The sequence below is a fragment of the Apiospora hydei genome (genome assembly GCF_038363865.1).
Source record: "Apiospora hydei strain CBS 114990 chromosome Unknown utg000009l_segment0_segment0, whole genome shotgun sequence".
In the NCBI taxonomy this organism is placed as follows: Eukaryota; Fungi; Ascomycota; class Sordariomycetes; order Amphisphaeriales; family Apiosporaceae; genus Apiospora; species Apiospora hydei.
The window spans coordinates 4,016,955-4,039,159 of record NW_027117368.1 but is presented as its reverse complement, the minus strand read 5'-3'; the positions used below and the strand labels follow the sequence as shown (position 1 = coordinate 4,039,159).

Sequence of the window (22,205 nt, the reverse complement as noted above, 5' to 3'; positions counted from 1 at the left end):
CTGTTCCTTCCCCGTGATCCAAATAGTCCAGGAGTATGTTGCTTTTGTAGTCAGCTCCCTCAGGCCGATCCAGCACGCGTCAAATCACCTCGAGCTACTATGGCCCTCCCTTGCGCTCTCTTTCCGCTGCAGACGAAACTGGTTAAGAGGGCAAAGTACGACCGGCTATCTTGAATCAAGATAATCACTCATCATGACTAAACGGCATTTGTTTATTGCGAGCACACCTTTCGGCAAGTGGAGACACCGTCATCCGCAACGGGATAAGCCGATAACGGCGTGGACCAAGGCCGGTCACTTGCTTGTAGATATGAGCTGTCCTGGGACTGCCAGTGCCGGTCACGTTCGACTATATATGTATGGAATTAGTGCGGATCTCGCTATCGGCGCAAGGTGCAGGCCAACGAGCTGTGGAAGGCGGAATGCGGAAGGGGAGGTGTTATGGTTCGGCAAAAGGAGATATCGCGCAGATTACTACATGAGGGAGATCTGGGCTGGCGTTTCTTCCGACGGATGTGCTTTACCCTGGAATTGGTCTAGTGGGCAAGGCATACGTCAATGCACAGCCTCACGAAGGCAATACGTCAGAGAGAGAGAGAAACTGGAGCAAACGGCGCCGGGTTGCATCCCAGAGGTGATCGGCATTACTGTACGATACCACCTATAAGCATGTACAGTATTCTCAGATACTCCCTTGTTCGGCATGGAAGCGCGGTTGGTGGTAGATATGAGCATCTGGCCGAGCCCAAAGTGTATTGATTCCGGGTTGGCAAATCTCAAAGAGTCGGCCTGAGCCAGGTAAGCAAAGGAAGAAGAAAGTCAATAGCTGTAGCGAACTATTGCCTCCCTAGCCACCGTAGCCACCGTAGCCACTGGAGGATGGCTCAGCCGTGCAGGGCGCCCGGGCGGTCGCAGGCGGTCGCTATTCCCGGGCAGTGATTGGACGAATCTTGTTTGATGGCGCAGCGGCATTGGAGAGACGGAGACTTTGGGCGGATAAAGAATGGGACCCTGGGTAACAGCCAAGCAACCAAGCCGTAGATTCCTCTGCCAGAGCATGGCTGAGTTGTTGTGAGAAGACTAGGGAAAGCTGGTGCGAAACGCGCGTCAGAGCAGGCAGAGCAGGCAGAGAGAGAGAGAGGGCAGGCTGTTGGCAGGCTGATTGCTGCTGATGCAGAGACAGAGAGGCAGAGCTCCAGTAAAGAAGCGAAAGAAGTATGCGCCGAACTTGAACACGAGCGAGCATTGAAAAAGGTGCGACGGTCTAGCTAGCAGGCTGCCTTGATTTGCATGTTGATTTCCACATAATACACTACGACGAATCCATACAACCTCGATTTTTCCATACCGCATCAACAGCGACTGCCTTTCTTTCCCTCCTACTTGCACATTCCGATCGCTATACTATACTGCATTTTTCGCCTGCTGCTGGTTTCTCGACCCGATCGCACCGGCGCTTTGCTACCTGGATTCCAATAAAAGAACGGTTTCAGCTTTGGAGGACGGACCAGACCAAACATTGAAACGGGGGCTCCGCCTTTAGTAAACCGCCCAACGTCTCGTCTCGTATCGACAATCAACCACCGTCATCTCTGCACCCCTAAAAAAGCGCGCAGCTTCGTTGGCCGGCCGAATCTTCCCTCACTTGTGCAGACCACCTATTTGGCATTTGCTACAAGTTCTCGACCCAAGTCTCGAATTCAAAAAAGAGCCCCCCTTTCTGTCTTACCTTGGACCTCGAACCCTGATTCAACCCCCGCACTGTCGAAAGCTACGTACTTCCACAGCATCTGGATCTTCTCGGTGGCTACCCGCAATGGCCATATTCGAAAGCCTGGAATGGGACGCCGACTACGTCCCCGGCGTCAAGCTGGGTCTTCATAGTATGCAAGTCCTCTTCGGCTTCGTCATCTTCGTATTAGAGATTATTCTATTCAAGGACGACAAGGCGCTCATCAACGGCAACAATGGCTGGCCATTCGGCCTGGTACGTCCCGCCATCTCGAAGCTACCTCGCGCGAACCCCGATTACTGACACAGCGACCTCCACAGTGCTTTCTTTCCGTACTGGCCTGGATCTACTTGGTTATGACACCGCGCTGGGAAAGGTCGCGCAAACTGGCCCAACCCCATGCCATGGCTGTCGTCGACGGCGTGTTCGCCATCTTCTGGCTGTCCGCCTTCGCCAGTCAAGCTGCTTACAACACGGCCAACTCGTGTGGAAACCAGTGCAAAGTCAGCAAGGCCGTCGTCGGCATAGCGTTTTTTGAGGTGTATGTTTGAGTCCAGACCCCCAAGCAAGCCCAGCGCAGCCATACTAATGCGTCCGACAGTCTATTCTGGATCGGCACCACCCTCGTGAGCCTCTACACTGTGCAGTACTACAACTTCAACGGCAACCTGCCCGGCTACGACAAGGTCGGCAAGCGAACGCAAAACATCGATCCCGACAAGGCCGCTTTCTCGATGGCCCCGCATGATGAAGAGGCCTACGCGCCTGTGAACATGGACGACCATGATGGCGACCACCTCGGCAACTCCCACACCCCCTACAACGCCGACTCGTATGGCAGCCGACCCATGTTTGACAGCGAGACCGAATACCGCCCGCACACGGCCTCCACTGGTGCGCCGCAACTCGACAACCCCTTTGCCGACAACGGCCGCCTCACGCCGCTCAACGACCCTTACGCCTCATCATATGGCGGCTCGGATGCAGGCGGCCCTAGGCTCTATGCTCCTCCTTCGGTCAGCGACTTTGATGATGTAACACGGCCCGCGCAGTTCCCTGCTGCAAACTACGACCGTACTTTGCATTAAGAAGACTTTGGATACCGGAGGCTTTTGCGGGGGAAAACAGGCCACGAGAAAAACGAGTGCATTAAACGGATCTAATCATGGCACGAAGCGAAGAGGATAAGAACGGGGCCAGCGGGAATGGGCTTGTATGAGAACTATAGGAACTGTCGACTTTGGTATTGGGACTTCTGGCTTGGCCCAACCGACTATACCTGTGTCTTGGGTTTTACTGTTTTTTGGTGCGCTGGTGTTACGGATACATGATTAGCAGTCCTGTGTGAATGACTATAGACGGCATCCAGAGTGCGGAGGACTGCTTAACGGTCCCTGTACTCCACGCTTTATGAATGAATACATATTGAAGATACTATATTTCATAGGGGCATGATAGATTTGAAGTGCGATGTAACGGTTTACAATAGGCTCGGTAGGCGTGCGCCTTCATGGTCCAGAGGCTCTGCTTCGCATGCAACCCGTACTAATGAACAAGACTACCCAATCCTCGGTAGCCTAGAGTGGGCTCTGGCTAGCACATAGCGACAATGTCATCATCTATGCGACGTTCCTCGACTGCCTCCCCGGCTCTTGGTTTGGACTAGTGAACTAGCTTCAAGTGATCGGCATGATGGTTGTCTGCCTTGGAAAGCGGCGAGAGGATTTCAATAAGTTGTTGCCGTGCCTGGTAGAGCCCTCAATTCCGCTGGCGATCTACGCTGTAGGGCAATCTGGATGTGTTGGGCATCACTTGACGCGGCGCTCTGATTCATTCGAAGCGGGCGTGTGCAGATGATAATGGCTGTCATCTCATGTGGCATATAGATTGATCAGACGAAGACACCACCCACCCTTTTTGCATATCGAAAAAAGGGAAGTCTATTTCAAGGCTACCTGCAGAGATTTGAGCCTCTACGAGCAAATGCCCGAGATATTCACCGCAGACGGACATCGGAAACCCCGGGCGACGTCGCTGCTGCGGATGATGATCATCCTGACCGCTATATGTGCTACAGCATCCCCAGTACGGCACCCAACATACTGTCGTACTACCTAACGTACAACTTTGGTGACCTGGGAACAGCTGATATGCCGGCTCCTAAGCTTATTGTATGGGTAGGCACGTCGAAGATGGGGCCCTTTGACATGGATACTCCTCTACGCCGCCACGCGTGGCCTGGATTCTTGGACGAATTGCCGACGACCAAACGTCATATCTGGGGTATCCGGGGTCCGGGGCAAATATCCCAGCTTCGACTGGCCGCCTCATGACACTAGAAGAGTCAGGTCGATCTGCGGGGTCTGGGCGTGGAAATGCCCCCAAACGGGTGCCATTGGCGAATCAACGGATGGGCTTTGCAAGGAGCGATCATTAAGGCGAAACTTACGCCGATGATCTAGACGAATCCTGTTGGAGAGCCGTCCTCCTGGGAAGAGAGCCATCAGACGGTTCAGAGTTTTGCCCATAAGAGGTCGGATCTGCTCTCGCCCCGATTCGCTCCTTCTCCTAGTATATAAATATGTGTGCGCATGCGCCTCGAAACCCAATGGGACAGAGCCGTATGTGGTAAAAAGACAAAAACGACTACTTGGGCTATTAGACTGGATATATCCCGGACGCGATTCGCCACGCCAAGATGAAAGTGAAGACCAAGCAGCCATACTTTGGCTTGAAGGGAGCATGGCTCACCTTCTGGGTCACCGTCGCATGCGCGACCGACATGACGCTTTTCGGGTAGGTCAAAACTTACCAGAAATCATGGCCCAAGAACTTCGTCCCTGCTGACATACTTCTTTCTCTCTACCAAAGATACGACCAAGGTGTCTTTGGCGGCGTCATCGTCACGCCAGACTTCCTGGACCTGCTGGGCATCGCCAACAACGAGAAGCTGCAGTCGACGGTGACGGCCATCTACGACGTGGGCTGCTTCCTCGGCGCGCTGTCGACCATGTACATCGGCGAGCGTCTCGGCCGCAAGAGGACCGTCATGCTGGGCACCACCATCATGGCCGTGGGCGCTATTCTGCAGATCGCCGCCTTCGGTATGGCACAGATGATCGTCGGCCGCGTCATCGCGGGTATCGGTAATGGTATCAACACTTCCACGGCCCCCGTCTGGCAGGGCGAGACGTCCAAGGCCAGCTGGCGCGGCAAGCTCGTCATTATCGAGATGATCATGAACATCTTCGGCTTCATGCTGAGTAAGTCGGACCTATCTCCACTCGAGCAGAATAAGGAGAGCAGGAAGGACAAGATTGCTAATTGTACGCTGTTAAGGTAATTGGGTCACCTTTGGACTGTCCTATGCCTCGGGCTCTATTGCGTGGCGTCTGCCCTTGGCTATCCAGTTTCTCTTCATCTTCGTCCTTTGGGGCACTGTACCATGGCTACCCGAAAGCCCCCGGTAAGTTTTCTCAAATATGCCCAAATAGGATATCTGTTCCTATTCCGCCCCCAGATCATGTACTGACCTGAATTCGTTAGATGGCTCATTGCCAAGGGCCGTGTCCAAGAAGCCGACGTCATCCTGGCCGACCTTGAGGCCCTGGATGTGGATGACCCGTACATCATCACTCAGTCCAAAGACATCCAGTGGGCCGTGAACTATGAGCGGGAAAATAGTGTTCCCTGGTCCATGCTGCTTCGCGGGAAGACTGGACCAAACCAAGGTACCAGTACAATCCGTCGATTGATACTCGGTATGGGAACCCAGGCAATGCAACAATTCAGGTTAGTTTTATCCCCCTCCCCTTTTCACCTGGCCACTAGAGTTTTGACTAATTCGTGGACTTGGTTGTATTGTAGCGGTATCAACGTTACCTCATACTACCTGCCCCTGGTACTCATTCGATCTGTTGGGTTGGACAATAAGCTCGCAAGATTGCTTGCCGCTTGCAACTCGGTCTCCTACCTTCTGTTTAGTTTGATCGGTATTCCCAATGTTGAGCGATGGGGAAGGAGAAAGATGATGATGTGTAAGCACCTACCCACGGCCCCCAGACGCCTCCCTCCCTCCCTCCTGCTAACAGGACGACAATAGACGCCGCCTTTGGCCAGTTCTTCTGCTACATGATCATCACCATCTGCATCCGCTACAACGAGGACACGACAATCGGCCAAGTGGCGAACGAGAAATGGGCCAAGGCCTCGATCGCGTTCTTCTTCCTGTACTACGTCTTCTTCGGCATCGGCTGGCAGGGCGTGCCGTGGCTGTACCCGACCGAGATCAACAGCCTGAGCATGCGGACCAAGGGCGCGGCGCTGGGCACGGCGACCAACTGGATCGTCAACTTCATGGTGGTGGAGATCACGCCGGTGGGCATCGCGAGCCTGGGCTGGCGCTTCTACATCATCTGGACCGTCTTCAACTTCGCCTTCATCCCCATCGTCTACGTCTTCTACCCCGAGACGGCCGACCGCTCCCTCGAGGACGTCGACCGCTTCTTCCAGGAGAACCACGACATTCTGGTGTGCAAGGACCCCGACGCCCGCTCGTCCAAGCGGCCTGCCCGCTACCTCGAGCACGAGCGCGACGAGGTCCGCCGCAACAGCTCCATCCGGCCCGCGGACATCGACGCGGTGCTCCAGCGGAGGCGGACGGCGGATAAAGCCAATGCGGGTGTTGGCAAAGATGAGGAAGAAGGGCACGCGGCGCATATTGAAAAGTAGGGGCTGTGAAATAGTGGTGTGCATATACATACAGTGTCTGGCATCCTTGTATAGTTTGAATAGGGGCTGGCTTTGTAAACTAACAATTACATGATTCACCAAAGGATATTAATATAGTTGAGATTAAGAGAAAATCCGTTATTCTATGTGCAGTATCTTGCTATGTTAAAATGGGTATCCCGCAAGACCAATTTTCTCGTTCAATAGCTACTGAAATGTCTGCAGCAAAGGGTCGTCAGCTAAAAACCACGCCAGTATGATAAGGAGCAGTCAAACACTTACAATTTTCACAGACTTCATATATATAGGCGTGAATATAGAGTAGTCAATAATCATGGTCTTGCCGCTGGTGTCGTAGTGCGTCTGCGGTGCTGGAGCATAGACGATTCCGTCCGTGGATGCGAAGAGGGTTACCGGGTCCGACCACGGGCCTTGTATTGACGAGGCCGTCTTGGCTATGATATCTGCTCTCATCAAGCGGAATCAGTACTTCGCGCTTCTTTGAGCTGGTAGGAGGTTTTCTTGCTCGTTGGAAGTACATACTGCTCCAGTCTGACTGGACGTAGACAAAGCTCGTGTAGTAATCACTGTAGAGCAAGGTCCCTGCGGTCCCGGTAACGACCGCTGCCGGAGCCCAACCGTTGTAGTTGGGGTACCTAAGGTGTTGGGTGTCCCACTACGAGATGTCTGCTGTCAGCTCCCCAGACTCTCTCTGGCCGACAGGGGGAGATCAGGCGCTGCTTACTGCCGATCCGTTCCAATACTCATAGGCATCGACGTCCCAGAAATTGCCGAACGGGACTCGAGATAAATAGATGTAGGGGTCCTCGTAACCTGGCGCTAGGCTAGAGAGCCCGCCCAGGGTATAGACGTAACCGTCCACGCCGGGCCCCTGAATTGGATCATGAGTATAAGAATGCAACAGACTCGAAATGATGTGTTTTCCGACGGAGGTAACTCACCCAAACGCCCTTGTCACCCCACACAGGCTCCGTGTAGTCCCACATGGGACTGGACGGCCAAACACTTACTGTCAGTGAAACATTGGAGTGCAGGTCGGGTGAAAACACTTACGCAGACATCTCGCAACTCGGCGTACTGCCGTCTCCGTTCCAGGTGATGGTAGCGACGCCCGAGTTGACGACAGCGCCATTGATGTCCTCGGGCATAGCGGGGCCGACGGAGTGGTACCAGGCGACACCCGTGTTGATGCCCGTACTGATGATGGCCGAGAACTGGGGGCGAGTGTTCTCGGTGACGGGCGCGCAGAGGGCGCTCGGGTTGTTGCCGGGGCCCGGGCCGACGATGTCGTGGTTGACGACGGGGTCGTCGGTGGCGGCCACGAGCGTGTTGGACGCGAAGCCGTGGCAGGGGCCCGCGGGGCCGCCGTTGCCGTCGCAGGTCAGGGTGTCGGCGTAGAACTTGAGCCAGTGGCCGCCGATCTGCGACTCCCACCCGGCGTCCCGGGAGACGTCGGGGTAGTTGTCGCTTGTGACGTTGCCCAGAACGACGGCCGACTGCACCCGGATGGGATTCGGCTTCTGCTGCTGCTGCTGCGAGGATGCTCCTGTCAGGAGGTACCCGAACAACAGGTAGCCCGCAGCACGCAGAGAAGGCATTTTCGTCTTTCTGTTTATGGCTTTATCGGGAGTCCTCGTCTATATAAGTGAGGCTGAATCGCACCGTCTCTGGAATTACCACATCCATCACATTCATTATATGTCGACGTCTGGACTTTATATTTTTGAGCATGCACTTAAGAATGGCTGGTGTGCCTGATATGGCTTGTAACATTAGCTCCCCCTTTCTGCTGATTGTGTTCTGGGAGATGTCAACTGATAGGCTTCAGGGGTATCTAGTATCCGTTGAATTATTCTTTGGCCCCTAAAATCTACGCAAGTGCGAATGGAAAGGAGATTGGTGACACACCAGCATCCATCATCGTGAGTCGACTACCGGGCTCGGGCTGTTTGACACGACCTTGTATATTGGGCTGATATGAAAATGAGGTCAGGTGCCCCAGCAATTCAAGCACATAAAACATAATCAAACAGCTAACGGTGTTGCTGAGCTGCCGTTTCTCTTCAGCTCCAGCCCAATGTTTCGGCTGGAACACGAAACGCAGAAATCCAACTGCATGACTAGCCCTACTTGCTCCATCTAGTCGCAAGCAACACGGCTTGTACAGAACAACAACTTGAAAGCCCCGTTATCCTAAGAATGGTCGATGCCATCAAGTGAGTGAGTTAACTTTAGCGCCTGTATATTTAATTAGGTAAATACGCGCTCAGTAACCTGCTTGCGTCCAGGTTATGCGCAATTAATACGTAATCTGTCCGCGATAGTTCAACATGGTGAGATACCTAGCGTTCTAATTGCGAGGGGAATGTGCTCATGCATGGTGTTCTGCATCTGGAGGCTAGGGGGCCGACATATCGAGGTGACTTTCATGTGAAGCCCTCGTGGTTCTTCTGGGGATGAGCCGTAGCAATAAGGTGAGCATTGAGGACATCAAGCACATGTACTGCCATTCTAGACGAGGAAACGCAGGCACATCCACAGGGAAAAGATGCACCAAGATGTGGCGGCTCGTGATCCATCATCCACCCATGGTTCGCGGAAACTTAGTCTGCAGAAGCACTGAGGTGAGGGCATTTTCCCCCAAACATCGACTGTGAATAAATCAAGCTACCTCCAAGGTTCACCTGGCGTACCCTGGTTGTTCTGTCCGTAGAACTAACGCTCAGCCATCATCGTCGGAAACGACCTCTTTGTCGAGAATCCAACAGCAGCAGTGGTAAAAACATTTCCGGACTTTGTCACAGCACCGGTAGTAGGGTCTAAACAAGGCATCAGACTTGACGAGGATTCCACTCACTTGAACTTCACTAAAGGAAAACAAAGTCCAGTGAGGTACAAAAACTTCCGGGGAACCAACACAAGGACACAACAACCATGCCCAAAGCATCAAAGTTCGTGAAGACGGAGCGTCTGCCGGCCAGCTCACGACAAGTGCCATATCCCAACATGCAGGTTCCTTTGGACAGATTGGAAATTGCTGTCCGGCCGGCTGTTGCGAACCAGCAGAGAATCATGCCACGTCCTCCGATACAACCGTCTCCTTCCGCCTCTCCTGCGGTGGGTCGTGATCGGATGCAACGCCCAGCAGTGGCACCTCCTTAGGCCCCATGCCGCCGCGGCCGCGGCCTTCTTCGTCCTTAGGCGGCACCATACGCCAGGCAACCCCCCGTCCACGAGCTGAGATGTGGACCTTCATCAGCGGGATACTGGTAACCAACGAGTTTGGCAACCCTCTGCGTACGCCAGAAGACGTGGCCCGGATTCTCTACAAGTTCATCGTGGAACCATTCAAGAAGATGATGCCACATGTCGATGGTAAGAAGCCTTCCACCCCATCCCGCCCTAGCTGCTCTCGAGTATGAAGAAGTCATGGTAAAACTAATGTTCGGATCCTAGATGACTCCGAACGCAGTGCTCGAAAATTATCGGCCCAGCGTGCCGAGTTGGTAATCGATTGGGTCCTAATGATGTCGGCTACATGGCCCTACATCGATGCCGTGCAGCCCGTCCGGCTGAATTATCTGGTGGGCTTATTTCTGAGATCCGGCTGCATTAAACGGGAGGTCCTTGGGCGATCCATCTACAAAACGTTGCGTAAGTTTGCAGCACTCTACTTGCCCCTTTCTTGCGAATCAGCAATAACCAACTCGTCGTTCCAAATCGCTCTCCGCCTCTCCCCTCCCTCCCGACAGAATGGATGAGCAAAGCTGCCTATCTTATAGGTATATCCCTTATTTGTGTATCGTTCCCCTCCGCTAACGTTTGCTGGTCGTCTCTATATTAGTCGGGTTCCAGAGGGGAAATCGGATGGACTACGCCCATAAGCTGGCGGGCTTTGTCATGCAAATCCACAAGGTCAACTGGAAGCTCCTGGGCATCCGCAACGGATCATTTTGGCCAGGCACCCCAGACGAGCTGCCGGACTGGGTTAACCTGTTACTGCCCCACAAGGACAATAGCCCGGAAGCCCAAGCTCAACGCGAGCGTCCGTGGACCGACGGCAAGGGGCTTGTTAACAGGGTCGTGTCAGTTCTTAGGAACCCTCATGGGAACCCTTTTCGGGACCCGGCGCCCACCGGTGCTACGAACCCGCCCACCATGCAACGGCCCATGCCGGCGCCGGCACCGGCACCTACACCTCGACAGCCTCACGCACAGCAACCACAACATGGCCCTTCTCAGAAGCCAAGGATGAAAACGGGGGCAAGGCCACGGCGACAACAATTGAGTAGGAACTTGGCGGACATCTAATACCCTGAAGGCTCCAACCGCTTTCTTGGAACCTGCAGGGGGATTTCGACTTGGGATATTTGCCTCCATCCGCGATAGCAGCCGCCAGAGGCTTTTTCATTCATGAGTTGGATGAATCAGGTATATAGGCTAGCTGACTCCTAAGTATCTCGTCACGGGTGCTATGCCATGAGTCGTGGGCGTATAGGCATCAATTGGTGCTGACACGATCCATATACTGCCCTGAATCGTCCACCGCCCAATAAGCGTCATGATGCTATAACCCATTAGTCTCAAACATTCAGGCTTACTCATGCTCAATTGTGTAACCATCCTTTCCGTCCAAAACATCTCCCACTGTGGGTGTAGCTGGCTCATGACCACATTGACACATTCGTGGTCAGTCGAAAGCCAAATCGCTGTAGCAAGTTCCTGCGCTATCTTTGATAAAGATGATCAGAACACAGGTTTCTCCACCATATTCAATAAAAAGCTCCCCGATTTGTCCATCGTTGCAGAATCCTGCTGGATAGCTTGGCATGCTTCCATTCTTCATGTCAACCTATGCTGGCCATCCACAGAAACAGCTGCCAGATACCCCCTTTTCCTTTCGGATGGAGGAGCTGATGGCTAGGAGAGTTGCCTGATGTCTTGATGTGACTGGCGAATGATGCATATCGTAGCTCAATTCTTGAAAAACCCCTGGGTTTGCAATTTCGATGTCCATCGTTTCAGCATGATTGGCGAATGAGGTTAAGAGCTAACCGGTGCAGTGGGTGAGATGGTATCACTGTTGCGCCGGTGGAGGACATGGATTTATATGATCTGCATTTCCGTGTGGTTATATCGTGAAGTGCTTTAGCACTAGCATCTCGCCAATCCTTTGGTTCTCGCTTTAGGCGGCAGCCATGTATCTGAATGGTTGGTAGCTCTCTTTCAAGAGCCCGGGCTTTCGAGCTTCAATATCTAATACCATCTGCCCAAAGAGTCCATTTGCCCAAGTAAACCTAGTTGAAATCATGGTTAGCATGTTTCTGCTGGGATGCAAACCTTATATGACCTACCATTGTCTCGACCACTTTTTGGCGTCAAAAGCGTTGACGCTCTCGTGTATCAGCCCCAACCCTGCGGTGCTCGACAAGATCATCTTCATATTCGTCCTAATTTCGATATCGTCGTCCGTCGTCATGATCCTCATGATGACGGACATGGGCCACGTGGCTCCTGGCTGCACATGGGGACTGCCGATTCCGCTGATGATGGGCCCCTGACACCAGAACGGGTTCGACCGACTCAGAATGAGACTTCGCGTGTTCTGGTAAATCTCGTCGTTCTTGTCCAGGTACCCCAGGAATGGCGCCGATAGGAGCGAAGGCACATTGGCGTCGTCCATCAGGTTCTGCCCGCCGTAGCCATCGACCTCGTATGCGAACACCTTCTTCCCGCTCGGGGCCTTTACGGTACCCCACGTCTTGATGGCCTCGCGGACTTCTGAAGCCATGTCGCGCATCTCCTTTGCCAAACCCGCAGGCGCGTTCGGCAGCCTCTCCATGATGTCGGCGTTGGACTCGAGGTACACGGCCATCATCATGTTGGCAGGGATGCTGAAGTCATAGGTGGCGGCGTCGTCGCTGGGCCGGAAAGGCGAACGTATCAGACCCGTGTAGTTGACCGGATTGCCGACGCCGTGATTGCCAAGAGTCCCCGATCCAGTCATGGTCTGGCTTTGAAATGTATACTCCGGCACGACCCACTCGCCATCTGGCCCATAAGTGGGCTGCTTCAAGGCCTTAGAAGCCGACATTATAGACTGGATCGCATATATCCACTGGTACTTGCCAAAGAAGTCCACATCGCCCGTGGCCGTGTAGTAGTCGTGGCCGAGCTGCAGGAACGCAGCGAAGTCGTCCAGCTCAAAGTTGCAAGTAAACACGATCTGCTTGTCGTAGGGCGGAGTTACCGAGTAAGGGTGGTTATTGACTTCCACTGCTATGCCGCTCTCGGGTGGGGGTGGAAGGCATTGCAGTATGGCGAAATGACGAGGTAGCGCGCCTGCATGTTGAGGACACCGCGAAAGACGGACGCGATGTCGTCGGTGGCATTGGACATGGCCGACTTGTAGGGCGCGATCTGATCGGCGCTATCTCTGATCCACATGGCATTGATGTCGCCGGTAATCACGAAGCATAGCTCCTCGGCCGTGTTGTTGGCAGCCACGCCGCGCCATCTGATGGCCGTATCCAACGTGTTGGGGAAGGTGTTCTCGAATAGGCGGTACAGATCCGGATCGTAGATCTTGTCTTTCAGGCGCACGATGATTTCTTCGACGCCGGAGGAGTTGAAGGTCCGGCAGGCGGGATCGGGTCGCTGATAGGAGAGGGCATAGGCGCCTGTTGACAGAGGCTCGTGACGCTGCTGGGAATGAGTGCTGTAATTGGGACATTCGCCAACGGAAACGCCGAACAGCAGCGCGGCTGCCACTACTCGGGTGGCCCCGCGCATCAACATGGCGATGTTGAAGCTGGGGAAAAGGACGACAGAAGGCAACGGAAAGCAACGCGAAGTGCCAATTCCTTCTATGTATAGTTTAACTCAGCATCGCCAATCGCGAGAGAAACCGAGGAAAAGGAAACTTGGCCGAGTAGCGTACGGAGTAATTATCTAATTGCGGAAGAATAAACTGGGACGTGGTTTGAAACAAACATATGACCTTGACAAACCCGTACCAACATTCTCGCAACATCCCTCACATCTGCCTTGACGAAATTGAGGCAGGGACGACCCGTGTGACCCCAAACTGCCCCTTGCAGGCTGTTCGAGGCCATGGGCCAGATTGCTTGCAGCTTGGCCATGATGAAGGCATTATCAACCTGCCAACCGAGACAGTGTGCACCGGAGCGGCATTGACTTGGCATCTGCCCGATGAGGAAATTGCGGAAGGGACCATCTTGGGCGCCCGTGCCAGTGTGGTTTATATGGGGCAAGTGCCAATTGTCAATACGAGGTAGTCAGTCAGCCCTACAAATTCAGGTGGCTCCAATTGATGACTCTGATAAAGTTGCTGTAAGTCTTGCGGCAGCCATCGATAAAGTGTTGTGACTTACCCCTTACCTATCCCTGACCTACCTCCTTGATAGCTGGATAGCTGCTCTTCTTACCTAATATGAAGGGCAGCTATCCAGCCATGTATTAGGCGGTAGCACCAACCAGTCTCTAACCTTGGCTGCCGATTCCTGGAGTCGGACAAATGCATACCTAGCAGAAACCTAGTTACTCGACACTGCCGAGTATTAATTCGGTTTATTCCAGTCCATCAGTGTTGTTCCACATGTTGAGACATATTTAAGTCCTACAGATCGCATGTGAGCTGTTGTGGAGGATCATAAGATGTTACAGTCGAACACATCTCCATCCAGAAAATAAGACTTATAACAAATGAGAAGGATGAACACCATGGTGTATGTGACCAGGCGTACATATGTTCATGCTCGAAAGCAGTGATAGCTTCCGCTATCCGCTATCCGCTGTCCGGGGCTATTGCGCTGCCAAAGGTTCCGTTGGAATCGGAGAATCAGGCGCGACGTCGGCTTGTGTCATACGATCAACACATGGGGTCTAACTTGCCAAACAAGTTGATGTGTTGGAAGCTTCTAGAAGCTTCCATGGTCCTGGTGAACAAAGGAGGACGATCTGTCGGAAAGTGTATCTGCTCAATACAGCCTCATTGGACGGACTGGGCCCTACACGAAAGGCCTTCAATGCCCGCTGAAGCGAAAGGAGGACCGGCACCGACTTGGTGTTGAATGATATCACCTCTCAGTGTTGCGAACGGAATGACAAGGAAGGTTGTGATAAGATATACACTTTTGATGACTGGAATGGCGGGGATATAAAGCCACCACCCCGCCATCAACCAGCGTCATTCCGGCACTGGAAGTGCTTGTCTGCTGCATCCAGCCCAGAGTTGAGTCAGCCAGGCCACAGAACACTTTTCGAGAAACGCCTCGAAAACAGAACCGAGATCGACTTCTTTCTACCTGCGCATGCATCGATTGATTGGGATCTCTCCAGATCCATCGAGCAGGCTCTTCCACTCGTCCACTCTTGCACGCCTCCCACGACAACCGCCCTGCCGGGACCACATTGGGCGTCACTGCTGGCGAATTGCAGCAACGCCTGACCAGAACCTTCTATCCCACCCTTAACTGGGGACCACCGGAGGGCCTAGCACGAGCCAAGCTTCAGGTCATTGGGTCGACTCAACACCTTATTCCCAAGATTCCCGAGCTGCCTCATTGGATTCTGCAACCTGGTTCTCTTTTTCTATTGCGCTCAAGCAGTAACGACATACTGAAAGAAGCTTCCATCCTGCAGTGGCCTCTTGTCTATTTCCATTCGTTCGTTGCAGAAGCTCCCATCTGGCACTTCACTTTGCAACCGTACGACTCGCAACAGCAAACCTCATATCTATACTACTTGTACCCATCCGCAACCACACCCTCAATTGCTTAGTACACCCTCACGTCACCTACTCACACCGACACCATGGTGAAAGAGACAAAACTCTACGACCAGCTGGGCGTCAAACCCGACGCCACACAAGACGAAATCAAGAAGGGATATCGGTAAGTTGGAATCTGCTTCATACCATTCATTGTTCGCCCCTCGTCTCTGCATCTAGCCGTTCCCCACCTTGGGACGGGCCAAGATGATGGTCTTGTTGTTGTATGCCGACGCCACCGTCAACTCACCTGCACCAGCAACGGCCTTACCACACTACCATACTGACTGGGCTGAATTGCCTGTTTCAGACAAGTACTAACAACTTTTGCTCAACAGAAAAGCTGCGCTGAAATGGCATCCCGACAAGAACAAGGACAACCCGGCTGCGGGCGAGAAGTTTAAAGAATGCTCCCAAGCCTATGAGATTCTTTCCGACCCTGAGAAGCGCAAAGTCTACGACCAGTATGGCCTCGAATTTCTACTACGCGGCGGCGGTTCAGCACCTCCGCCTGGGGAGAACCCCTTCGCCAGCGCAGGTGGCGGCGGCATGCCCGGCGGTTTCGAAGGCTTCAACTTTGGTGGTATGCCCGGCGGTGGCGCCAGAACCTACCACTTCAGCACCAACGGAGGCGGAGGCGGGGGTGGCTTCAACTTTAGCAACCCGAACAACATCTTTGCCGAATTCATGCGTAGTGCTGGCGGCGGCGGAGGTGGTGGCTTCGAAGATGATGATTTTGCTGATATCATGGGCGGCATGCCACGAGGAGGTGGTGGCCGATCGAGCCGCATGCGTGGTTTCCCTCAGGACGGGTTCCGCAGCAGCGCACGTGAGGCTACACCCGAGGTGACTACAGTGGAGCGCGCATTGCCGCTGACACTGGAGGAACTTTTTAATGGTGTGACCAAGAAGATGAAGATCAAGCGCAAGACCTTTGATGACAGCGGCAAACGGACCACCAGTGATCAAGTCCTCGAGGTGCCCATCAAGCCAGGCCTGAAGAAGGGGAGCAAGATCAAGTTCAAGGGCGTCGGCGACCAAGAGGAGGGCGGCAAGCAAGATCTTCACTTCATCGTGGAAGAGGTAAGCAAACCTATATGATTTGCAGTCATGCTCGAGTATGCTCACTAACACATTGTCTAGAAACCTCACGTCCTTTATGCCCGCGATGGTGACGACTTGACCCACACCATTGACCTTAGTCTCAAGGAAGCTCTGACTGGCTGGAGGCGCTTGGTCACGACGATCGACGGCAAACAGATTACTGTTGAGAAATCCGGACCTACTCAGCCCGGCAGTTCCGACACGTACCCCAACCAAGGCATGCCCATCTCCAAGAAACCCGGCGACCGGGGCAACTTCATCATCAAGTACAACGTGAAGTTCCCCACGAGCTTAACTGCCCAACAAAAGGCGCAGCTCAAGGAAATCCTATAAGCTTTTTGTTGTTTCCCGTCTACGCAGTCTTTATATCTAGTTACTGCGTAGATCGTTTTGGCGTTTTATCATCGCGGACTCGGGCCCCCCAAGAGGGTATGGCGTTGGATGGAATATCAAGCTGTGTTTGATTTCGGCGTTTTGTCTTTATACATTTTCTCTATTTCTACACGACGAAACGAATACATGAGAAAAAGAAGAAGCGGCAGGGACCTCAATCGGGCCTGGAGCGGAAGAAGCCCTCTCGTCTGCCAAGCAAGCTCCGTGCCTATTCATACCGAAGCAAGGTGGGCAGAGACGGGCTAAGAGGAGCAGGCGTGAATGGGTCGAGGGCGATTCTGTGTCCGGCGTAGCCGGGGAGTGCATCCCACGAGTGGTAGGAGAGAACTGAACAGATATGATCTGTAGCAATGGCTTGCGTTCTATTTGCATAACTACTGTACATATCAAGGCCGCAAGGATAGTGCCTTTATAATGAAATAGTCAAGTTCTGACACTACACAAATGTCCACCCACGATCGTGTGTTGTTGCAGTCTAGCCTTAGTGAGAAGGCCAAGGTTGTGAGCATGGGCGAAGAGAGTGAAGGGGTACGGACCGCAAGAGATGACGTCCTAGTCAAGTCGAAAAGCTGGCTTGTAGATTTACTTTGTGAAACGTTTTTACTATTATCAATATGTGCAGTGTGCACTGTCTACTACTAATAAGTATCGACTATCAGGGGATTTTACTATCTCATGACCCCCTCTGCATCCCTTCCGAACCTTGAGCATCCAAAGGCCGAAAACACATCTCCCCTTTCTCGTCATCCATCGTTCGTTCGCCCGTAGTCGATCAATCCTGAACGAGTGACAGAATTGCATGTGTATATATCCAATGTACCGTTGCTCTTGGACATCAATATAGTAACAGTGCGGATTTTGCAAAAATAAACATAAACGTTTGCCATAAGTCGTAAGCGGCTGCTGTAAACCGCGAGTAAACACATCATAAGACACATAGTCTTACATATTGTATGGACATCGGTCCCCTCCCCCTTTTCCTCCAGTTTACCTTGAGACATGTTGGTGGTGTGCACCACGCGCATTAAAATTGATGTTACACGTCCAACATGCTCTTTATTTGTTGGGGAGGCGCATTGAGCGTATTACCAGAAGCCGTGCTATTGCTACGCTCGCTGGTGCCGGGTCTGGGTACGTGAAGACCTCCGGCGGCACCCGACTCTCCTTCTCTGACCCGGCCCCGGCCAGCCGCCGCTTCTTCATCATCATGCGGGAAACGGGGGAGGTGGCGGCGCAGCATTGGGGAACAGAAGGCCCGCGGCTGCCTGCATGGCTCTCTCGGATCTCCGGTTGGCGCTCTTGCCGCTGTAGGGTGGTTCGTAGGGCGGCGGGGCCGTAGATGTTCGCATGCTGCTAGCGATCGAGTTGGCCCGGCGGATCTCGTTCATCTCGATGGGTGCTGCCCCTGCTGCCCGTTCCCTCTCGGCCGCAGCCTGCGCCTGATCACTTTCGCGAGCCCGCGTCTCAGCGGCCAGCTCCACGTTGCGGGCAGTGGCCGCGCCGCCTCCGACCTCGCGCACGTTGCGCATGAGGCGGTCGCGCATGCCTTCGACGGGCATGTCGCCATTGACGCGGCGCCACCACGCGGGCTTCTTGACAATACCCAAGTCGCGGTCGATGGCGTCGCCGCGCTGGCGGCGCTGCTGGATTAGGTTCTTGTCCTCGTTGGGTCGCATGAAGCCCGAAATGATCTGGACCCAGAGGATCAGAAAAGTGGGAAGATACCCGCCGACGTACATGGCGATGACGTTGGTGTCGACCTTTTGCGGGGAAAGCCAGAACTCCCAGGCGCAGAGCCCTTGGTAGGCGACTACGGCCAGAGCGAGCGGCAGCAGCAGAACGAAGCGGAAAGGCATGTAGCCCAGGAAGCCGATGGCGCGGTTGAAGAGACCGCGGTTCCGAGGCTCGTAGTGACGGATCGAGTGCCACATCGAGGTCATGATGGTCAGCCAGCAGATGAGGAGGCAAAAGGTCGCAATCTTGAAGCGGATATCCGTCGCCGATGGCTCCGCAATCAGCCTCGTCTGGTCGAAATCACGCTGCTTCTCAATGTTTCCCCAGTTGCGAGGGATGACCAAGAAGAAGTTGATCCAGAGCCAGAAGTAGAAGAATAGCGGCAGCCAGAACTCGAACATGCCCCTCTTGTCCGACTGCTGCAGAACAAACGGGTTCGGGTCGATGAACTGCCTCTCCATCCAGCTTCCCCAATGCCGCACTGCCTCCCACACCAAAGCCATGGACCCGAGCTGCATCAGATACCAGAAGAAGTTGTTGAGGACGATGGGTATCTCGGGAGGTAGAATCGGTCGACATCGACACCGGTGAACAGGCCAATGACGGCGGCGCCGCACACGAACAAGCCCCAGTACCACTGCCAACGTCTGCCCAACGGATAGAACCTCTTGGTAGCCGGGAGATAGCGTTTGCCGTGCTTGGTCAGGTTGATGCAGATGAAGACGAGCGAGATGGCGTACAGGACGGCGAAGGCAATGCCGACACCACCACGGATCCCGACGGGATCAATGGCGGAATAACATGACGTGGAGTTGATAAAAGTGCCGTTGGGAAATAGCAGAGTGGGAGGGTAAGGGCCGAAGGTCAAGATGCACTTGGTGCCGTTGGAGAGGGTGTTGTTGCTGTAGAGGGTATAATTCCAGTGCTCGAGCAGCGTGAGGTTGAAATGGACATTCCCGAAGACTGTGTCGGTTGCATTGTCGCCTGCCGGCCACGACATGATGTCGCGCACATCGATGACGGGCATGGTGGAATTAGATTTGTCGGTGGCTGTTCATGGGGGTCGTCTTTTTTCTATTCTTCTATACTGTTTGCCAGCGGAAGCTTCGGCTGATAGAAGCAACACACAGATGTTCTGCGCGCGCGACGCACTAAGAGGTTAGTTGCAAGTATGGACCTTAGGCAGGTATCACCGTACGTAGGTTGGCAGTGTGGATAGGTGGAAAACGAGACACTGGAAGCAAGCAAAGCAACCAAGATATCAAATGACAATGAAGCATTCAATATGCAGACGGAATGGCAATCGGCACGGATGCACGAAGGTGAAATCCAGAAGGATGTCAAGGTTAGGTAGGCGCGGTAGGTGCTTGGGGGGTCGGGAGCAGCTATGGCACAAAGTTTTGCTGGCTCTGGCTTTTGGCTCTCGCTCTGAGCGCGATCATCGATTGATTTGATGGATGGATGCCTTTCTCGCTCGCCCTTACTCGCCCTGTCCGAGATGCCGGCAGGTGCGGGAAGAGAGCTGTCCGCCGTAGACCGCATGCATGCTAGTGCTTGCGTTAATCACTGTAGCAATGGGCTCATTAGTTAGGGAAAATCGCTCACTACGAGCGAGGACGACGAGCCCGACTCAGATTGGCCCGTCTGGCTGCTGATCGGAGCTGACGGAGTGGGAACAGGCAAACAAAAAGCACCCCCAAGCAGAAAAAGGCCCCCCCAGCCATGCACGATGGGCCTGTGCCATCCCCGCCCTACTACTACGTCTCCGCAGTGGCAGTCAATAAAATAAAGAATGCCTGCAGCCGGGGGAAAACAAATCGCGGGAATGACGTCTCAATGTGGGACTCTGGCCTTCTTGGCTGCGCTCGCTCTGCTTGTCCATGTAGGTACATGTATTTTGAGCCTCAGCGTGGAAGAGTCAGGCCAAGTCAAGTCAAGTAAGTCTGATCTGATAAGAGCACGCTTTATCTGCCGTCCTCAATCCTCAATCCCGCATCCGGAGCACTCAACAAATGCACCTTGTGGTAGACACAATCAGCTCTAGCCCATCAGGAAGCTGTTGACGCTCTGGAGAGTCGCCCGGCTCGGTGTGGCCTCGGGAAACCGGGTCATCACGCGACCCAGCTTAACCTTGATGATCGATTTGTTGACATCTTCCTCGACTCCTTTTGGCTTCAGCCTCCCCTCGTCATCCAAGACTCGACAGAGCAGAGCTAGGGCGATACCCACGGAGACATCTTTACCGGTCTCACACCGTATCAGGATATCCCCCGCTGTTGATGATGTTGTTGTCGGGGAAGAAGAGAGGAGGTATTGCGTCGCAAAGTCGCAGATCTGGGGCAGAGCCGTCCGCAGGTTGCGGCTCGCTATTTTAGTCTGCTTGCCCAAACCCACCTCCATGCAGGCCGGGCCCTTCACCCACTCACTGGGCTCTGTAGTCTGAGGCACAATCGTGATCGTGCATGTCGTCGTTGGACTGGGGGCTCTGCTGCGAGAGCACCCACATACAAGTGATCTGCCAGCTGCTTGGGTGTCGGGCCTCCGGCAGTTGTTGCATGCGTCGCCACCAGCGACTTCACGAGCTCTGGCAGGTCCGCCTCCGGAGTAGAGAGTAGCAGTTCCTCGTTCTGCCAGAACACGACGGGAGTTAATCCCAGGGCCCAGTTCTCCGTATCATCACCAGCGCCCTGGATGTAGCCACCTTCGCTCATCTCACCGCCCTGGACACGCCGCGAGCTGGTAAGACACACGACTGGGTGATAATCTTTAAAGATCTCGGTCATAGTCTCTATTTGCGACTCGCGCGTAAGCCAGAATGGGCGCAGGGGTTTCTTGACCTGCTTTCTCAGGGACGCCACGTCGACACGCAGACTTTCGAGTGCTTCCACAAAGTCGGGTATCCTGGCCTGCATCTGAGCGTGTTCCGACTCTGAGACTACGTGCGGCGGCGTGAAAAGGTCATGCTTATCTCCGTCTGCATCGGGGAAGAGAGCACGGTTGAGGACACAGCACCACGTAGGTATCGTCTTGCTCAGCGCATCTGGCATGCGTTTCCCCCTTCTCGTCGAATCGACAATTATGCACCCGTCATGTTCCCCGATGACGGGTAGCAAATGGAGATTCAATCGTCTCGTGCTGAAGCTCCATTGCCCCATGTGTCCGTCGGTGCTCTTGAAGTAGGCGGATCCCGCCTTGTCGCCGGGCGAGATGTACCAACTGCCACACCTCTCGTTGGCGACGAGTGGCCTAACAAGAGCCTCTGCCGCCTCAGAGACAAAGTGGGCGTCCTCTTTGATGGAGCGGAGTCGGTTGGTGATAGAAAGGTTGGACTTCTTCAGATCTCCCAGAATCCGAGAGAAGTTGTGATTTGCTTGCGGAGAAAAGATCAAATCCGCCTCGGTGAGAGGAGCGGCCCCTGAAGAGGCTTCGTTGCCTGTCGTAGCCATTGCAGCTCCAGAATCCCCCCCAACCTGACGGACTTGACAACTGTATATTGACTTGCCCCGACTTTCCAGCCAGCAAATGTACGCGCTAGAGCGTTTGTCCTTACTGGTGTTTTCAGTGACTTTGCAGTTATCAAATAGGGATGTTTTGGATATGACGGCGGCAGTGCCACAAGTGAATAGCGCACAAAATGAAGATGAAGAGTCTATTTATTGGGCATAAAACCCATCAAACCCAATGCTGATTGGTCAATGA

The 22,205-nt window shown here is 53.8% G+C and overlaps 8 protein-coding genes across 8 annotated transcripts; 4 read left to right on the top strand and 4 right to left on the bottom strand.

Annotated features, from left to right (window-relative positions):
- Positions 1 to 1,816: 1,816 nt before the first annotated feature.
- PG997_013072 (uncharacterized protein) lies at positions 1,817 to 2,820 on the top strand (the record flags this gene model as incomplete). Its single annotated transcript, XM_066817386.1, has 3 exons — positions 1,817 to 1,987; positions 2,053 to 2,273; positions 2,334 to 2,820. 3 exons carry the CDS (start codon positions 1,817 to 1,819, stop codon positions 2,818 to 2,820), a joined length of 879 nt encoding a protein of 292 aa, XP_066663078.1.
- A 1,610-nt stretch (positions 2,821 to 4,430) lies between these two features.
- Positions 4,431 to 6,463, top strand: PG997_013071 (uncharacterized protein; the record flags this gene model as incomplete). The annotated part of the gene is made up of 6 exons (XM_066817385.1): positions 4,431 to 4,528; positions 4,604 to 4,995; positions 5,072 to 5,198; positions 5,279 to 5,524; positions 5,600 to 5,769; positions 5,835 to 6,463. 6 exons carry the CDS (start codon positions 4,431 to 4,433, stop codon positions 6,461 to 6,463), a joined length of 1,662 nt encoding a protein of 553 aa, XP_066663077.1.
- A 325-nt stretch (positions 6,464 to 6,788) lies between these two features.
- PG997_013070 (uncharacterized protein) lies at positions 6,789 to 8,082 on the bottom strand (the record flags this gene model as incomplete). The annotated part of the gene is made up of 4 exons (XM_066817384.1): positions 6,789 to 7,139; positions 7,209 to 7,355; positions 7,426 to 7,474; positions 7,538 to 8,082. The coding sequence occupies 4 exons, from the start codon at positions 8,080 to 8,082 to the stop codon at positions 6,789 to 6,791; spliced, it is 1,092 nt and encodes a 363-aa protein (XP_066663076.1).
- A 1,336-nt stretch (positions 8,083 to 9,418) lies between these two features.
- Positions 9,419 to 10,795, top strand: PG997_013069 (uncharacterized protein; the record flags this gene model as incomplete). The annotated part of the gene is made up of 4 exons (XM_066817383.1): positions 9,419 to 9,601; positions 9,703 to 9,859; positions 9,941 to 10,138; positions 10,329 to 10,795. The coding sequence occupies 4 exons, from the start codon at positions 9,419 to 9,421 to the stop codon at positions 10,793 to 10,795; spliced, it is 1,005 nt and encodes a 334-aa protein (XP_066663075.1).
- Positions 10,796 to 11,669: 874 nt separating this feature from the next.
- Positions 11,670 to 13,282, bottom strand: PG997_013068 (uncharacterized protein; the record flags this gene model as incomplete). Its single annotated transcript, XM_066817382.1, has 3 exons — positions 11,670 to 11,781; positions 11,839 to 12,710; positions 12,815 to 13,282. 3 exons carry the CDS (start codon positions 13,280 to 13,282, stop codon positions 11,670 to 11,672), a joined length of 1,452 nt encoding a protein of 483 aa, XP_066663074.1.
- A 2,037-nt stretch (positions 13,283 to 15,319) lies between these two features.
- On the top strand, positions 15,320 to 16,712 carry PG997_013067 (DnaJ like subfamily B member 4; the record flags this gene model as incomplete). The annotated part of the gene is made up of 3 exons (XM_066817381.1): positions 15,320 to 15,399; positions 15,614 to 16,358; positions 16,419 to 16,712. 3 exons carry the CDS (start codon positions 15,320 to 15,322, stop codon positions 16,710 to 16,712), a joined length of 1,119 nt encoding a protein of 372 aa, XP_066663073.1.
- A 1,265-nt stretch (positions 16,713 to 17,977) lies between these two features.
- PG997_013066 (uncharacterized protein) lies at positions 17,978 to 19,533 on the bottom strand (the record flags this gene model as incomplete). Its single annotated transcript, XM_066817380.1, has 2 exons — positions 17,978 to 19,060; positions 19,084 to 19,533. 2 exons carry the CDS (start codon positions 19,531 to 19,533, stop codon positions 17,978 to 17,980), a joined length of 1,533 nt encoding a protein of 510 aa, XP_066663072.1.
- Positions 19,534 to 20,546: 1,013 nt separating this feature from the next.
- PG997_013065 (Bcr.t1.c1) lies at positions 20,547 to 21,952 on the bottom strand (the record flags this gene model as incomplete). The annotated part of the gene is made up of 2 exons (XM_066817379.1): positions 20,547 to 20,982; positions 21,015 to 21,952. The coding sequence occupies 2 exons, from the start codon at positions 21,950 to 21,952 to the stop codon at positions 20,547 to 20,549; spliced, it is 1,374 nt and encodes a 457-aa protein (XP_066663071.1).
- Between the last annotated feature and the right edge of the window lie 253 nt (positions 21,953 to 22,205).